This window comes from Haliotis asinina, chromosome 12 (assembly GCF_037392515.1).
Source record: "Haliotis asinina isolate JCU_RB_2024 chromosome 12, JCU_Hal_asi_v2, whole genome shotgun sequence".
NCBI lineage: Eukaryota > Metazoa > Mollusca > Gastropoda > Lepetellida > Haliotidae > Haliotis > Haliotis asinina.
The window spans coordinates 5,149,837-5,168,131 of record NC_090291.1 but is presented as its reverse complement, the minus strand read 5'-3'; the positions used below and the strand labels follow the sequence as shown (position 1 = coordinate 5,168,131).

The 18,295-nt window shown below is 38.3% G+C and overlaps 2 protein-coding genes across 4 annotated transcripts in view; one reads left to right on the top strand and one right to left on the bottom strand.

Annotated features, from left to right (window-relative positions):
* LOC137258992 (tyrosine aminotransferase-like) overlaps positions 1-3,525 on the bottom strand; it is a 37,987-nt gene extending 34,462 nt beyond the window's left edge. Inside the window, exon 1 of the mRNA XM_067796694.1 lies at positions 3,450-3,525. The gene's annotated coding sequence lies outside the window, so the exon portion shown is untranslated. The remainder of the gene's footprint in view (positions 1-3,449) is intronic.
* A 154-nt stretch (positions 3,526-3,679) lies between these two features.
* LOC137258991 (cytochrome b5-like) lies at positions 3,680-15,546 on the top strand. 3 transcript variants are annotated; one of them, XM_067796691.1, is made up of 7 exons: positions 3,736-3,908; positions 7,403-7,439; positions 8,665-8,756; positions 10,111-10,137; positions 11,815-11,862; positions 13,053-13,087; positions 14,598-15,546. In XM_067796691.1, exons 1-7 carry the CDS (start codon positions 3,792-3,794, stop codon positions 14,686-14,688), a joined length of 447 nt encoding a protein of 148 aa, XP_067652792.1. In that variant the 5' UTR covers positions 3,736-3,791; the 3' UTR covers positions 14,689-15,546. The 3 variants fall into 3 exon arrangements, with proteins under 3 accessions (XP_067652793.1, XP_067652792.1, XP_067652794.1); XM_067796692.1 differs by lacking the exon at positions 11,815-11,862 and having other exon boundaries at positions 3,680-3,908; XM_067796693.1 differs by lacking the exons at positions 10,111-10,137; positions 11,815-11,862 and having other exon boundaries at positions 3,741-3,908.
* The last annotated feature ends 2,749 nt before the right edge of the window (positions 15,547-18,295 follow it).

The window sequence follows — 18,295 nt, the reverse complement described above, 5'->3', positions numbered from 1 at the left end:
TTCGCACACACTAACAACCAATTTAAGCACAAACTACGGAGTCTGGTGGAAATCTGTGCATAGTGACACCATCACCCGACCCCAAGGAGCAACTGACGGCAACACAACATTTCGGCATGTCTTTAGTGACGTCGAGAAATCAGCAAAATGACGAGCTTCCTACACATTTTCTATACATTTAACTGGAAACTGCTCCTTCTATGACGTCACTGTAGGACTCTGGCGATAGAATTACGTAACCTGTCTGCTATTTCGTTTGCAGGGGAGAGAGAAGCAGACAGCTTTTTAGCAACTTTTAAGTGCTTGGTATTAATTAACCACAAGTTTTTTTAAAAAGAAAACCAAAAGTCTTTCAAATGCAGTGATAAAAAGAGTACCAAAAAATTGAGTTTAGTGGTCCTTTAAGACTGTTCTACCACAGGATGCCTCCCCGTGGTACACGCCAAAAATCTTGCATGTGAGAAGACTAAGTCGTACTGCTAAGCGTAGATGGCGCAAAACCCATCTTGAGGTAGATCGTCAAATCTACAATAAGGCACGCAACAAGGTAAACAAAGAGCATTGCTAGTGCCAGGAAGCTTTACATTCAGGGAGAACTTTAAGAGAACTCCTCGAATCCAAAGGCCTTGTTTTCGATAGTCAACAAATTACTTGGCAAAACCCAGGAATCTTCTCTTCCCCAAGGAGATCACCAGGAGTTAGCTGGTAAGTTCAGCTCTTATTTCACTGACAAAATTGCAAAATCAGCTGGGGGCATGTTGTGACGACTTGTTCCATAATCGTTTCTCGGGATCCAGTCTTAGTGTCTTCAGGCCTGTCAGTGAGAGTGAGATCAAGAAATTTGTTCAAATGTCCAAACCTACATCATGCCAAATGGACACGATTCCAACGGAATTCTTGCTTAAAATTCTTGATGTCGTGCTCCCCACAATTACTGCCTTAGTCTAAGTACAGGAGTCTTTCCTAGTATGTATAAACGCGCTGTGATAAAAACACTGCTCAAAAAGCCTACCCTAAATGCTGAGGTACATGGTAACTACCGACCAGTCTCCAACCTAAACTGTGTCTCCAAGGTACTAGAGAAAGCCGCGAAACAACAGATCGTGGAACATCTGGACCAGTACGACCTTCTCGATCGAGTATCAGTCAGCGTACCGTACTGGTCACAGTACAGAGACAGTGTTAAAATGTGTATTGGACAACGTCATGAGCTCTGTAGACTCCAAAAAAGTCGCTGTTTTGGTGCTGTTGGACTTATCAAATGCCTTTGACACTATAGATCACGAAGTGCTTTTAAACTGTCTACAACGCGAATATGGTTTTCATGGCACAGTCCTGGACTGGTGTGAATTGTATCTCACTGGTAGATCTCAGTTCGTACAGGTCAAAAATGCAACCTCGTCTGATAGTGCTCTCTTGTACAGGGCCCTGCAAGGATCTGTGCTGGGTCCACTTCTGTTTCTTTTCTACACTCGTCCGATTAGTCAACTCATCTCTGAAAATGAAGTGGTGAAACATTTCTATGCAGACGACTCATAGTTGCTTGACAGCTTTCATGCAGATCCTACAAATCAATCTGTGGCTGTTGCCAAATTGGAGTCCTCGGTCAAGTCCTGGATGTTGGACAACAAACTGAAATTAAATGACAGTAAGATTGAAGCTCGTGTGGTTTCAACCAAAGCCCGCCTGTCAAAGTGCACAACTGACAAAATCACCATTAGAAGTGCAAACATCCCCTTCTCTCCAGTCGTAAAAAATCTTGGTGTCTTTTAAGATTCGGGACTAACAATGGAAGCTCACATAAGTTATTTGTGTAAAATCTGTCATCTACATCCTAGAAATATAGGAAATATCCGTCACCTCATCATGGAAGACACTCCTGCACTCCTAGTCCGTCCTCTGATTTTCTCTCGCATAGATTACTGCAACAGCCTTCCCTGTGGAATTTCCAATGTCTACAAAAAAATTCAGAATCATGCCGCTCATATTGTCACTTGCTCATCTTCATCATCCAGTGTCTCCTCTATCCTGACTTCTCTTCATTGGCTCCGGGTCCAAGAAAGAATCGACTTTAAAATACTGTGTCTCACGTACAAATCTCTCCACAACTCCTCTCCAAAGTATTTCCAGAATCTTGCCAAGCCACACATCCCATCCTGCCCTCTTTGTTCGGGTAGCAACTTACAGCTCGACATCTCAAGAATTAATCTAAAAGCCTTTGCGGGATGCTCTTTCTCTCACAATTCTGCAGTGCTCTGGAACTCTCTACCTCTCCATGTGAAAACAGCTTCATCTTTCGATCTCTTCAAATCATGTCTCAAAACACATCTTTTCAAGCGCTATCTCTAATATATTCTTTTCATCTTCACTGTGTACCAGCAATGCTTTTACCTCAATTTGTACATATTTGTACATTTTCAGTTGTTTACATGATATATTTCATGTTTTGTCATGCGCAATGAGCATGTCCCTAGCATGTGGACTTGTGCGCTTTACAAGCACTGTTATTATTATTGTTGTTGTTGTTGTTGTTGTTGTTGTTGTTGTTGTTGTTATTATTATTATTATTATTACATATGTCCTCATTAAAAATACAATGTCCTCAACCAACTAAGATACATAGTTTTACAAAGTATACTCCTATAAACTATAATTGCCAATCACTGAATGTCCTCTGCATGAAACGTCTCAGAAGGAGAGCAACTATTTTCAGCAACTGAAATAAACTTGAAGTCCATGAATAAATCAAATTATTCACCACCAGATTACTATCAGACTGGATCCATTCAAACTGTTCTTCAATGCACAGCCTTCTGCAACCAAACTCGCAATTAGTCTGTGATTTTACAAACTGACTTTGCATCACTTGGCCCGACACTTTTTCATAAATATGAACGACATATATGAGTGAGTTTCAACTGATATTTTCTGTGTTCACTACCTGTTGACAATGAGTGCCGTCTGAAGCATGTCTAAGCTGGTGACAGCTGATATCTCAATTAAAAACACACCCAACATTATGTAAACATCAAATTCCAGAGGACAGGCTGCCAGCTTTGTTATGCTTTGTGCAAAAACAATTCACGTCCACCCAATCACGAACTGCATAACTTGCCATAACAGTAAAAGATACGATCGATATTCCTAAATTCAGCAATTCAACAATTGCACGTGACTCGGTTGTCTGAATTTTGATGTTTACATAAATAATGAATGTTTTATCAATTGAGTGGAGCCGATATACAATATGTTCGCCACCCATGCAGAAAAAGAAAGAAGTCAAACCAGAACTCTAGCTATCTCTGCAACCCAAACCCCTAAACCCTGACCTTACCCTGAGTATAAGAGGAAAGGGATATTGGTAAACTTGGTAAAATAGTCATAAAATAAAGTGGCGAACATAGTCTATACTCGCACAACGATCACCCGAAACTGGGAATAAGTCTTACCTGTTGATACGATTCACTTGAAAGTTTCCCCTAGTAGATGGTGGGTGCGTGTTTACAGCGTGAAATAGGTCACCTTGACCGCTGTAAGGCAACAGTAATTTGATTGGTTGTGTTTGTGGGCAGGTGCGTATACGCGTAAGTGATTGGATGATTATAAGTCGTATACAAACGAGTCAAAATTTAGTATATCACGTCATTTGTGTTAAAACGTACTGTAATGTATACCAGATAATTTTTTTTCAAGGAAAAGGAAACTGACGCTGTCAACTTCGTTTTCCCAGAAACCACCACTTCCGCCATTTTGTGGACTCAACTTCCTCCGGTTGCAGTAGGTCAAGAATCATGACGGAGAAACTGAAAACTTACCGCTTGTCGGAAGTAAAAGAGCACAAAGATTCAAAGTCGGCATGGCTTGTTATTCACAATCAAGTCTATGACGTAACCAAATTTTTGGAAGAGGTAAGATTCAGATTGCATGCGAGAGACTCTTGAACAAGTTGGTTTGACAAATCCCGAAATGCACAGTCATCTCATCTCCAGTCGTTGAGGAGTTTCATACTGGTTTGCTTCGTTTCGATAAGTAAATTGTCGTGTCATGTAAAATGTTGGAAAGGAAATTATTTTATGTTGTGTTGTATTAATATTTGATTCATTGCTGTCATGATTGTTACCAACTAAATGATGGAAACGAAGGTGGTAGGGCTGTCTGTGAGCCGTTTTTCTGGGCACGTGACTTGAAGCATGTCAAGATAAACAGGTATACGTGACTCAAACAGGTTACTTCTGTATAGGATAAACTGGGGGGGATATACTATGTCAATAGAGAGAATTTCAACATTGAATTGATCGTACACAATGGGTACAGCTATCTTTAGCTACTCTAGCATATGACTAGTCTTTGCACTCTGTAGGGACCGCAGACCAAATTTTGAGATACAAAGAATATTATTTTGCTTATTTTTTGGGGGGTCTACCAACCTAGTGTTTAACATTCAAGATGAAATTATATTAACATAGTCTCTCATTTGATTTTTTAAACATATTTACCAGATAAGAAAAATCTTAGCAGTTTTTATTTTAAAGATATTAAAAAACATAATGATTGCTTGTTGTATGTTCATCACAGATCTGTCTTCAGTGCAGTAAATAGTTCATATGACTGAAACTTGTCCATAATCGAGCTATGTTACATGACTTGATACATTTGTTCAGAGTATACTTGAGTTGAGGCCTGAAACAAAGAGAATCAGATACACAAAAAATGTTATTTTCAGTCACTTAAAAGTTAAATGTCAAAAATTTCGGTTTCAGCACATGCCTTGGATGTTTCCCATCGGTTTCAGATGTATCTTTAGAAAATATTTGAGTGTACAATTAAACAGCCAGACAAGACAGTGGCAATCACACCAGCACCATTAAGACCAAATTTATATATACCTACACATGACATCAGCTTGGAATCAGTGTGAATTTTATCATCATGCATTATTATTTGCAGTGTTCTTCAAACCCTTGTGATTCCAGTATTTAGTAAATGAATGGGCTTTTGATTCTCCTTTCAGACATATGTTCAGTCCATGATGAGTAGAAAATACTCGTACAAAATATATAGCTACACTTTGTAGGACCATTACATGTTATCATTTAATAACAATTCTTCTGCATTCTGAATATGGAATGAAGCTTGTCTTTGCTAAGGCACAGGGATTTTTAACATGCATTTATTTTGAAAAATCCATTAATGTACTCGGGTTACCATGATTACTAAATTGCAAGTTGGAAATTAAACAAGAGTGACAAATTCCTGTTCAGTTCTCCGTCCGTTCAATGTTACTTGCTCAAATACAATTACGTCAACACTAGAATTGTTCCATGCACAGGAAAATCCAGGAAACCTGATAAACTGTTATTTATGAAAACTTTGGCAGTGAAAATACCCGACTTTACTTTCCCCGCTTCATATCAAGGGCAGATAACTCTAAATGACGGGCTACGCAGATTCTCGGCAATGACACCTGGAAAGTTTAAGGTCTCATTTCAGTAGGTTACGTACTTGCAAAAATTACCAAACTTTGTGTGCATGTAAATAAATGATTATGTTGAGCATATTTGCTCATACTTCAAGAATTGGGGGGGGGGGGGGGTTAACAATATTTGACATGTTTATAAAAAGAACAAAGTTTAACTTACCATCATTTCTTCATCTTTCGCTGACAGATGTTAGTTTTGCAAAATATGCACACCGGAACATGTACAATGCAATACCATCAAGAAACATCACATACATTTCTTCAATATACATGTATTTGGACCTTAAACCATGTTCTGTCTGTAGTCCAAAATCTTATGCAATTCTAAAAATAGCGACACTAGCGCCCCTAGTGGCGGCTGTGGTTGGGGCACTATGCAAGTCCTTCTCTGCCAAAGGTTTAAAACATTGAATAAAAATAATAAAGAAACAGGGCTCCAATGTGTAGAATTAGTGACATTTGAAACAGGTAAATGTCACAAGAAAGTAAATGAAATTGTATGAGAAATGTTTATTGTTTGATAGTTGTGAGTTGCCTAATCCGCACAAACACCAGTTCATTTGTCCTGTTCATATGTCCTAACAAGTTTCTTTTTCTTTGAATATTTTGTCCACATCACATGAAAAAGGTACACCTGTTTTTTTATCCATAATTGTGATCATTGGGGCATAAATGTTTTTTGTTCTTTTGCAGTGTCTTTGACTAAGGTATAACACAAACATTTATGTAAGAATGTGAAACTGAAAACAGAGAGATGCAAAACTTGTCCAAAAGTAGCACAGTGTCATGTCTTTAATAAAGTTTATTACAATAGCAAACAAGCAATAAAACAATTTTCACATTATGTTTAATCAGCACGCTTTTATTTGAAAGTAGTATGAACAAACTGTTTTCAATACGTTCCCTGTTTGACAACTAGACATTTTTTTCACAACCATGTGATGTTAGTCACTGAACATTCTGAATTTGATGAATATGGTATCTCTCCACAGTGAATGAGTGTAGTACCAGTACTAGTGAAAGCATATTGTGGCAGTATACTGAGTTTATTGTAACCAATTTTCGCACACATCATGTTTAGTAGCCTGTCGTACAGACCCTGAAGCAAATATATCCAAGAAAGCCCATGCAAGTCTAGAAATTGTGGCAAGTCTAGACCCTCTAGCTTTTGAAAATGAAGAAAGTATCAGGGCTCCATTTCATTATGTTATTATTTTTTAACTATGAACTTCTTCAGGAAAATATGTTCATTTAAAAGACTGATTGTTAGTCTACATGCTTAGGTATGTCTCAGTTTTTTTTCAGAGCAGACTGATTCTGAGGTACAAAGTACTCTCAGTGAAGTATCTTATCACAATCAGATCTCAGTTTTCACTACTCTGAAAGAAAGATCCCATCACCAGTCATATCAGAATGAATTTTCATAAACTTTGACCCACCAATAAAATGGCAAACAAAATTTCACCATCAGCCTCTTCGAAAATAGCTCTTTAGATGAGTGCGGCACTAGTTTCAAACTGGTGTTCACTGAAAAATATTTGGGCAGAGTTCTTTACTCAATATTTGAGAAGTGATCCAGAGAATTTTCTTGAATTTCTAATAGATGGCTTAGGTGTATAACACAAAGTCTCACAGTCTATGCACAGTCATGGTGCACTCCAATTAAAGTTTGTTTTCCTCATTTCATCAGATGTACAAGAAATTTGTCAGGTTTAGATAAGCAGCCATGCACTTATTTGTATACCCTGTGTTACACACATTTTGTTAGTGTCATTTACCTATTTAAATCAGATGAAAGGTTGGTCTGATGTATAGGCATAATCAATAATCTTGGGCTGTTTGTTTGTTAATCATAGCAATGAGAACTAAGTTTGTATGTTAATAAAACTGCATGATTAAGGAGAATCATATGTTCTGTTTCAGCACCCCGGAGGAGAGGAGGTTTTGTTGGAGCAAGCAGGTAGTCCACACAGCATTGTGCTGTCTTATTCTACACACTCCATCTGTTGCAGACTTGTCATGCATGATAATTAACTGATAATGTTCATTAACATGCTGGCTCTGTTGTCACATATCACATGTTGTGAATACAATAACAAAAGGACCAGTATTAATATCATTCTGAAATTTAATTAATTTCATTGATTGTTACAAGGTGAGTGAGTTTAGTTTTTTACGTCGCTTCCAGCATTATCACGGCAGGGAACAATAGAAATGGGTTTGGCTGGCACCGCTGATGTAACAGGGCTTTTTTATTGGCCACGGGTTCATTTGCTGATACGCTTTGCCTGCTCTTTGTTTATGGCTTCTAAGCCCGATAGGTGTTAATTTCAAATTGCAAATAGTCAGTAATTGAAGTTGTGCATTGCATATTGTCATCAGCAGACAGGCAGGCAGACATATAGGTGTCAATAAACCAGACATCGAGTTTTCTCTGTCACAGAGTCTGCTTATCACAGTCAACATGTTGTTTTTTTTATGTAACAAGTAGATTATTTACTTCTTTGTATACACACCCAAGTTTAAACTACTGCTGACGACCCCATACTCCAGGCAGGCATACTGTTTCAACCTGCCGCGAACCTACTCCCTGTGCATGCATTATGAGTGCAGCGCAGCACAACTGTTGAAACCAAATTTGCCCCCAGTGCTAGGGGAAAAGTAGTGAATCATTTGAACTCCAATTTCGCTGGCTTTTTTTTTCATCACATATTTTTTTCAACTTAATAGGTTGAATTGACATTTTTGATGATTTGTTTCAGTAAGTGCATACTGAAAGGTATCAGAATCTGCAAAGTTGTGTTTTACGTGTGCACGTGGCATGTGACCTTTAATGATATGATAAAAAAAAGCCCCTGGAAATCCTTTCCGAGTATGAACATGACATCACAATTGACTGCCTGTGATCAAAATTACCTGGTAGACATGATTTTAGAACATGAATGAAGTTGTATGGCTTATTATTTCACATTCTTCCAGCTTCTTTCCCATGTTCTTTATTTTGTTGCCAACTTAGTAGTAAATTAGTATGGAAATATGTTTTGAAAGTGGAATTTTGTTAAATTTTGTTTTTATTTCTGCATTTCTGTATAAGCCTGCATTTTTGCATTTGGACACACTTTGTACCTTAATGTTCTTGAAAATTGTAGTATCAGTATTTTGATAGCATTAATTTTTTCCTGAAGGTGATGATGCCAGTGAATCATTTGAAGATGTAGGACATTCTACAGATGCCCGAGAGTTGATGAAGGATTATTTGATTGGGAACGTGCATGAGGTGGGTTGTGCATGAGATAGCAGTATAGCTATATCTAAAGCAAAGCTAACCCTTTTTTGCTTTGTCTTAATGACTTTCAAACTGGCTTTCAAACAATTTGGAATCTCAAATGATACAAATTACAGTGGATGCTGATATTATAATATAAGTTATTGGGAGCGGCAGAACTTGGATAGGGGCACCTATTTTGCATTCAAATATTGTATGGATGGTAGTTACAATCTCCTATATACTATTTAATCAGATATATATTCATACTTGTGCTTAATTGTTCATGAAAGTTATTAGCAGAGCTCCAGATATGGGGCGTATTTGCATATTTTACGCAATAAAAATCACATTTACATTTACTCAATTAATTACAAATCTGGGAGTACAAAAAACCGGGTCAGAATCACTTAAAACCCAATAGGTCTATAATACTTTGCATACATTACTCAGTTAACTGAACTGGCATGTGTACAATTCGTCGTGGCGCACAAACTCTACAACAGCATTAACTAATGGTAGGCGACGGTGCTTTATACATATGCTTTTATAGCCGTAGCCACTGTCCGGAGTTTACTCTAATAATCACATGACTCCCATGTTGAGTATTTAGAAATGGTGGCCAGACAATTAGTAAAAACTTTTAGTCTGTTCAAATGCATTTATGTTTATGTATTTAGAAGAGTTATGAAACCAATAAGGATAAGAAAGTCTGTGTAAAAGCACTCAATTCTATTAAACTTGTGGGAGTATATGAAATGCTAGTAACTCCTAAAACAATGCAATTACTCATACATAAACAGACATGGGAGTAAATACCCAATTGCTTGAAATATTGTCTGGAGCTCTGGATTAGTATGGGTTAAGAAAGGTATAATATAAAGGTTTTCCTTAAGAAAGACACTGCTGCATTTCCCTTCTTGCATAGTAAATAATTTCAGTATCAACTTGGTATGCACTGCTATAAGCTGTAGTGCAGCAATATCAGAGGAAAAGTGTAGAAATTCAGACGCTGCACAATGCTCGTCAATAATAATGAGGACATCAAGGCCTAGAGCATATTCCAACATGCTTAGGAATTCTTTTGTCTAGGAACACTTGGCATTAAAACACATGGCCAGAACCAGCACTCTTTCATGCACATAACATGTTCTCTCTGCATTAATACTTCTGAATTTCTCAATTTTCTAACAAGTTGCCATGGTCGGTGATGAGAGAGACAGATGATTGGAGCAAGGTTTGAATGCTTAGTTTTTACAAGAAACATATTCAGATCAAATTACCATTGGTTTGTTTAGCTGATCATTTTGAAGAAATATTCGTAAGAATTTTCATTTCATGATAGTGTATTTCTTCTGCTTTGCAGGATGATAAGAGTAACAGAAATATTAAGGTGAGTGACAGATGAATGTAGGGCTTCCATTGTACCGAGGACACCCCAAGTGGGAAGTCATTTTCTGTTGTAGCTAGGACACCCCAAGTGGGAAGTCATTTTCTGTTGTAGCTAGGACACCCCAAGTGGGAAGTCATTTACAGTTGTACCAAGGATACCCCAGGTGGGAAGTTATTTTCTGTTGTACCAAGGACACCCCAAGTGGGAAGTGTTGTGCTGTAGTCCCTGTTTCAGAAGTGTCTTTGTCTCTCAATTGTCAGCAATGTTGGTGTGTAAACACTGGAAGTTATTTCCGTTATCTTTTCCTTTGTTTCTGGCCTATTTGCATTTGACAATAATTAACGTTCATGTGTTTCACTAGTACTTTCCTTCACATTCTAACAGCTACACTAAGTAGTGGGGCAGGGAGCACTCGAAAAATTGTTTATGAAAATGTCTTATCAAACCAAAATTGTACCAGCAACGGACAAATTTCTATGGGGAAACACCCACCAATTGCAGGGGTCACCCTTTGATACTCTTCCCATCCTTATTGGGCAGACTCTCCATGGGGATCTAGTTAGTTATAGAAGTCAGTAAGTGTGGAACTCATTGAGGGCCCCTTCTAAAGTATTTGCAGGATAACCTCTACAAGGGAATCTAGTGAGTGTAAGACCTTCAGAGTGCTATCATGGGATTGGTATTATTTCTTATGCAACATGCCTTAGCCTTGCAGCATGCTAACATAAATGTTATGGTATGATTGTTGCAATACTGGCACTTAGTTACCACATATGATATAAATGGGTACTAATTCTCTGCTAGACATTGCCATGATTAACACTATTTGCACCAGAATGACCCATTGCTTTGCCCGTGATATTTGCTGTTTGACATGGGCTGGTGGCTTACACTGACAGTGCTAAATGTTTTAATTTACAAGATGTGAATACACATCTGATGCAATAGCTGGAAATGGATGCAGTGTATCGACTTAGGTGATGTGTTTTGAACAGAATTATTATTAAATAGATATCATTAAAGAAAGTCAAATCATTCCTATATATAGTCATTAAAAAAGTTCAAAACACAACTAAGCCTCAGACTAAGCCTCAAGATCCAATAGTGATTGTGTTATCTGAGTAATCGTATATCTAATTTGGCATATCAATATAACATATTGGCAGTATTCTTGTGCCAAATGTCGTAGATACTGTCTCTGAATGTATCAAGTGAAGTGTTCAGAGTATCCAGTAAAGGCTTCTCAATCTCAGGCTGCTTTGCAGGCACAGACAGTACAACCTGGTAGAAAGTGATTGCTTTGATACTGGGCCGATTAGTTCAGTAGGTACTTTGACAGGTTGACTTCTTGGAGAGGTATTTTAGAAATTGTATAGGTGAAGGGAAATCAAGTTCTAAGGATAGTCAACTTCTTTATTGCAGTGAGAGCTATGTTTTGGTGTACGTGTTTGATACTGGTGTTGGTACTAACACCAAACCATCACACTTTTTGCAGTAAAGAAGTTGACTGTCCGTAGAACTTAGTTTTCCTTCTGATGATATGTTGAGGCACTGTACATTCCACTTGCACACATTGTACAACTTACACAAGTGTGGAATGATTCCTTTTCTGTCAATGTGCCTCTTATGCCACTGAAATTCCATTAGCATGTTCTGTCGATGGTTTTTGTGTTAAAGGATTTAGATGGAGGACCACAAGGAAGAACAAACTTGCATGTTACCACGGTAACCAAGGATTATATGTCTGACTCAATGTTTACTATTGGCATGACTTGCTCATCTTTCCACATTTGACAAAATGTCACAAGTTTTCCATATGCACAACATTTCTAGTTAGTTCTTGTATTCTGATACAATGCATTTAGAGGGCACCTGCAGGTCTTCGCAAGTTGACCTGAACCAACCTTTACACGTGAAACATGAGAAACATGTATAGAGCCTGTCAGATTTCGCTACTCTTTTCTTTCACCTAAGTGCGGAAAGATTGATTTGTACTAATTCAAATACTCATGTTCCGCTGCTGCAATATTGTTGGAAAATTGCTAAAAGCAGGAAAAATCATTGTCTAAATCACTAATTTAAATACAAACACAATGCAAAATTTCTTTTGGATTTACATGCCTTTTTGGTCAGCTTGACTGTTTTCCATATATATGGTGGCATGGCTTATACATGTTTTGTAAGGACATAGTCCACACTTTTGCAGAAATAGATGTGCTTCTTCAAATACTTTTCTCGACCAGGAATTTAAAAGGCATGCTGAATAGAAAATTTACTTTAGGTGACCAGTCGCGGTGTCCCTCAAACCTTCACACAAAGGGGCTGCCTAAATGGTTAATGTGCAGGCTTGCCTCATCCTTTCAAGAAAATGCATGTATGATCTTCATTGGGTTGAAAATCCTGAAACCCTGGCCTGGTGATTGTATTTTTACATTTGTCAGCACCCATCCTCTCTGCTTGACTGAAGTGGTACACATCTGGGACACGACACTTGCCGTGACAAGACTGGAATATTGTTTAATCCCAACTTTCAATTTGTCATCAGTCTTTAGAACTTGTTCTTCAAAATCCAGTTTCTTCAATGACCTCCCTTTGCCTCAAACCTACGCACTACACACATGGAAACTGATCAGAATTGTATTTCTTAACTGCTATGGCAGTCATAAGTGTGTGTTAAAGTATGATAGTTACAGGCTAGTAGAACCTACAATTGCTTTGAGGAAAAGGGCACAGGGTCCCTGAAAATTAGCATATGATCCCCAGGGACCCTCAAATACAGGACACAAGGTAAACCCCTGCTTCTAGATGGTACATATCAGTGTGTACAAAGACTGCATGGTACAGATTTAGGTATTAAAAGTTGATGTAGGATGCTATATTTGCCTTGTCACAACAGCTTTCATTGTCTCTTGCAGACTAACACAGGCCCACAAGTTGGAGTTCGGAATGAGTAAGTTAAAAAACATGTTCTTCTGATTCATATGGTACTTGCATACAACGAATCACACATCTAAGAATAGTGTGTATTGTAACAGCTTTAAAGGTAATTCTTCTCATTATTGCATCATGAAGATTATGTTTTGAGCTGCTTATCTACTTCAATACTGCTGTGCACATATACCAGCAGGAAACACTACCAGGTAGCTGTGATGACTGAATGAACTATCTGCTTGAACACCACTGTGCAGTACTGGCTGACCTTTTCCTCAGAGTAGCCTGAATAGGGTCATGTCGCATAGGGAATATGAACAGTCTTCTTGTATACGAGCAAAAGGAGTGAAGGTTGTTAACATACTTCCCTCACTTCGGTTCAAAAAATATTCTCATGTCAAAATAAAATACTGCCACCATGAAAGGTAAACTGCCATTTCCTCACTTGGGTGTGCGCTCATATCTTTGACCCCATATTTAATAATTATATTATAGAAATATATTTTAATCAGTATTTGAAGCGCCAGTCGTGGTTTTGAGATCATTCTTCGTCTCCATTCCCCCTATCAGCTTCTGCTTCAAGGGAGTGAAGGAGGTGAATAAGCAGAAATTAAAAAGAAATACCATATTTTTCCTTATCCTGACTCATGGCAATTAAGCATGAGTCAGGATAAGTATAAAATTTCAATTTTATTCAGAAAATTACATATTTTTCCTTATCCTGACTCTTGCTTAATTGCCATGAGTCAGGATAAGTATAAAGTATCAATTTTATTCAGAAAATTACATATTCGGTTGCATCCATGAAGACTGGTCAGTTTCTCTCTGCCATGCAACATTATTTGCGCTACAGTTGCCTGTGCTTGAATTTATCAGTTCTTGTAACATCCTGTATATCATTCCCCTGAGTTATATGGTGGTGTATTTCATCAGGAGGCACATAGAAAAACCAACTACAGCTGTACAAACTGCAGCAATTGGGATAGAGAACTTTCACAATGGGCCATTTTCAGGATTATTAGCCATTTTCTAAACCGAGAATGGACCACTGCCCTTGTATCAATAGTAAACTTCCAGATTTTTAATGGGTCCCTGCTTTTCCCAGTCCTTGAAACTGAAAGTAAAACATTTGAATGTGGACACCAAACCGTGACAGTTATTAAGCACATTTTGAGGATATATGAAATGACTTTGCCTAAGGGACACTAGGGTAGCCTTGTGGTGAAACCAGTTCCTCATCGTGCTGAAGACCTGGGTTTGATTCCTCCATGGGTTCAATGTGTAAAGTCCATTTCTTGTGTCCTCTGCCATGATATTGTTGAAAGAATCCTAAAAGCAGAGTAAAACGTAACTAACTAGCTATGATTAACACAGTGGCCCAATTTGGGGGGCTTGAGTTAAGCTGCAGGGGATTTGAATGTGGGTCCCCTATTGAATTTTGAACTGGCTTGGGACATGGACAGGGCTGTTGATGCTCAAGGTCAATTTCAAACACTGTGACTTCATTCTGAGTATGTATTTTGTTACAGGAGCAGCAGCTGGACAGGATGGTTGCTTCCTCTTGGTATAGCCATTGCTGCGGCTCTTGTGTATAGGTTCGTCATCGCCCCAGCCAACTAGACAGCTCACGATCACATAATACACCACTAGTGCTAAGGACTCTGTGTTAACCCTTTTACACATGGCAATCTCCAAGTGGCCAATGCAGATTGTAAGAACAAGCAACTTTCTTATTCATTCCAGTTGTTACTGACAGTATCCTTGGGTGTTTGTGTGAAGGGTTTTCTAGCTTAACCACAGATTTATTGCCTTGTTTAGAAGGCCGTACTAAGCATTAACTGGGATCAAATTTGTAATACAAGTTCATGATTCAACTTCAGAATAGTAAGACTGTGTTCAGTATGCTATGTTCTGAGGATATTTTTCAGACATGACAAATATAATGTGATGTCGTTGATTGTTATTATATAAGGAGTACACGATTAAATCCTAATCCAAGCTTTGTGTAAGGTTTTTACAAATCTTTACACATAGGTAACACATGTTTTCTGTCAGAATGTCAGTGTTGCACATGCTTGATTTGGCTTGCTATGTTTACAGATGATTGGTAATGTTTGTATATGACCGATATGTATAGCTTGTATGTCTGACAAGCGATTTTGTTGGCTGGTGCTGTGTGAACTTGATGATAGAGTTGTGATCACGATATGTTTCACCATTATTCAGAGTTTTCTAGAACTGCAATCATTATTTTCTCTGTTTCTCTTTCTGTTCAAGTTACTTTCTTAAGTAGTGTCATTCTGACTGAAGTAGATGTGATTATTTTTAGAGAATTAGGACAGTACTGATACCTGCAGGACCTAGCTTTTCTCTCCTCCTGTGTCTCTGATGCTGTCTCGAGCAGCAGAATGTAGAAATATCCTGAAATATGCCTTGTGTAGAACGGAAACATTATGTGGATAAATCATACCAATTTTATATCAGTGTTGTTGTTAATTGTCTGAGACTGTTCCGTCATTGATTGACTGTCAGCAATATTTCAACTATATGGGGTGGCGGTCTCTAAGTAATTAGGCCTGGGCCAAGTAGTCGAGTGATCAATTGCATGAACATCGATCATGCAGCGAGTCTGACTGATTGCCTCTTACAACAAGCATGGGTTACTGAAGACCTATTCCAACCCAGGTCTTCATATGGAATCACAGGTCGAGACTGCTCCAGCTGCCCTACTGTAGAGTGGCATTGTCATGGTCATGACAGCAAACAGGCATCCATGAATATTCATGATGTGGAGCCCATGTAGGTCGTGTCTCAGTATTCTCACTGATCATGTGGATGCAGTAATGTCATGTCTCACCATGGTCACTGATGATATGAATGCAGTAATGTCATGCCTGACCATGGTCACCAATGATATGAATGCAGTAAAGTCATGTCTAACTATGGTCACTTATGATATGAATGCACTAATGTCATGTCTCACCACAGTCACTGATAATATAAATGCAGTAATGTCATGTCATCACAGTCACTGATGATATGAGTGCAGTAATGTCATGTCTCACCATGGTCACCGATGATATGAAAGTAGTCAGGTCATGTCTCACCATGGTCACCAATGATATGAATGCAGTAAAGTCATGTCTAACTATGGTCAATTATGATATGAATGCACTAATGTCATGTCTCACCTCAGTCACTGATAATATAAATACAGTAATGTCATGTCTCACCACAGTCACTGATGATATGAGTGCAGTAATGTCATGTTTCACCATGGTCACTGATGATATGAAAGTAGTCAGGTCATGTCTCACCATGGTGACCGATGATATGAAAGTAGTCAGGTCATGTCTCACCATGGTCACAGATGATATGAAAGTAGTCAGGTCATGTCTCACCATGGTCACCAATGATATGAATGCAGTAAAGTCATGTCTAACTATGGTCAATTATGATATGAATGCACTAATGTCATGTCTCACCTCAGTCACTGATAATATAAATACAGTAATGTCATGTCTCACCACAGTCACTGATGATATGAGTGCAGTAATGTCATGTTTCACCATGGTCACTGATGATATGAAAGTAGTCAGGTCATGTCTCACCATGGTGACCGATGATATGAAAGTAGTCAGGTCATGTCTCACCATGGTCACAGATGATATGAAAGTAGTCAGGTCATGTCTCACCATGGTCACCGATGATATGAAAGTAGTCAGGTCATGTCTCACCATGGTCACAGATGATATGAAAGTAGTCAGGTCATGTCTCACCATGGTCACCGATGATATGAAAGTAGTCAGGTCATGTCTCACCATGGTCACAGATGATATGAAAGTAGTCAGGTCATGTCTCTCCATGGTGACCGATGATATGAAAGTAGTCAGGTCATGTCTCACCATGGTGACCGATGATATGAAAGTAGTCAGGTCACGTCTCACCATGGTCACAGATGATATGAAAGTAGTCAGGTCATGTCTCACCATGGTCACCGATGATATGAAAGTAGTCAGGTCATGTCTCACCATGGTGACCAATGATATGAAAGTAGTCAGGTCATGTCTCACCATGGTCACAGATGATATGAAAGTAGTCAGGTCATGTCTCACCATGGTCACAGATGATATGAAAGTAGTCAGGTCATGTCTCACCATGGTCACAGATGATATGAAAGTAGTCAGGTCATGTCTCTCCATGGTGACCGATGATATGAAAGTAGTCAGGTCATGTCAGTTCTGGTTGTTATGGACGGAATGAATAGGTTCACCACACCTGCATGTGTCACTGTTACCTGTCTTGTGTACAACCTATGGATGTTAACATTGACTCTTTAAGGGAGGATATGTATGTCATTGAGATATTAAATAATGCCAAGTTTAAAACAATGAAACAATGTTCGTGTAGTTCTGTGGTGAGCAGGATACGATACACGACTGAAGTGATATATTGATTCCATTTTGTATATGTATATATATATATATATATATATATATATATATACGCACGACTGAAGTGATATATTGATTCCATTTTGTATATATTTTGTATGTATGTATATATATATATATATATATATATATATATATATATATATATATATATATATATATATATATATATATATATATATATATATTGATTACTATTTTTAGTCTTAACGCATTTGTCTCTTGCATTTCCACACAGAACAGCAAATGTGAGTTGTTTGGAGTGAGTGATAGGTACTTGGCTGGTGGGTAGTTGTCCTTTCTCTATTAATCTCCACCTATTACACAAGTTACGTGGATTGGTGTGTACAGACAGGCCTCAGTGAACTATTACCATCAACATAATGGCTGCTTGTTATGCACAAACTGTAGAAAATGCCGTATTGTGATGGAGATACGAATGGTGAGGCACCAATATCGCGACAGCCCTAGTTGTCTGGTACTACTGGGGTTGTAACACAGGATGACCACCAAGATATGCTTCTTTCTTTGGCAATGAAAGACGGTACTGACAGCATTTCTGATAGCATGTCACTATTCATTGACCCGGTTTGGATCTAAACGCGCAGGGTAGAGACGGAAGTTCGTTTATAAAATATTAGGTACCTTTGAAATATTCGGCTTTGTCAAATTAGTCGCGTCATTGGTTTGAAGATATTGGTTTCAAAATTCGCGTTAGAAAACACCTTTTACCATGATCATTCGTCAGTTACCCTGCACGAACATGATCTGAT

Excerpts from the sequence above, each read along its gene's own strand:
- LOC137258991 (XM_067796691.1), top strand. The coding sequence starts at position 3,792 with ATGACGGAGAAACTGAAAACTTACCGCTTGTCGGAAGTAAAAGAGCAC. Across the intron at positions 8,757-10,110 it reads TGATTGGGAACGTGCATGAG|GATGATAAGAGTAACAGAAA; the intron begins GTGGGTTGTGCA and ends TCTGCTTTGCAG. Across the intron at positions 13,088-14,597 it reads CAAGTTGGAGTTCGGAATGA|GAGCAGCAGCTGGACAGGAT; the intron begins GTAAGTTAAAAA and ends ATTTTGTTACAG.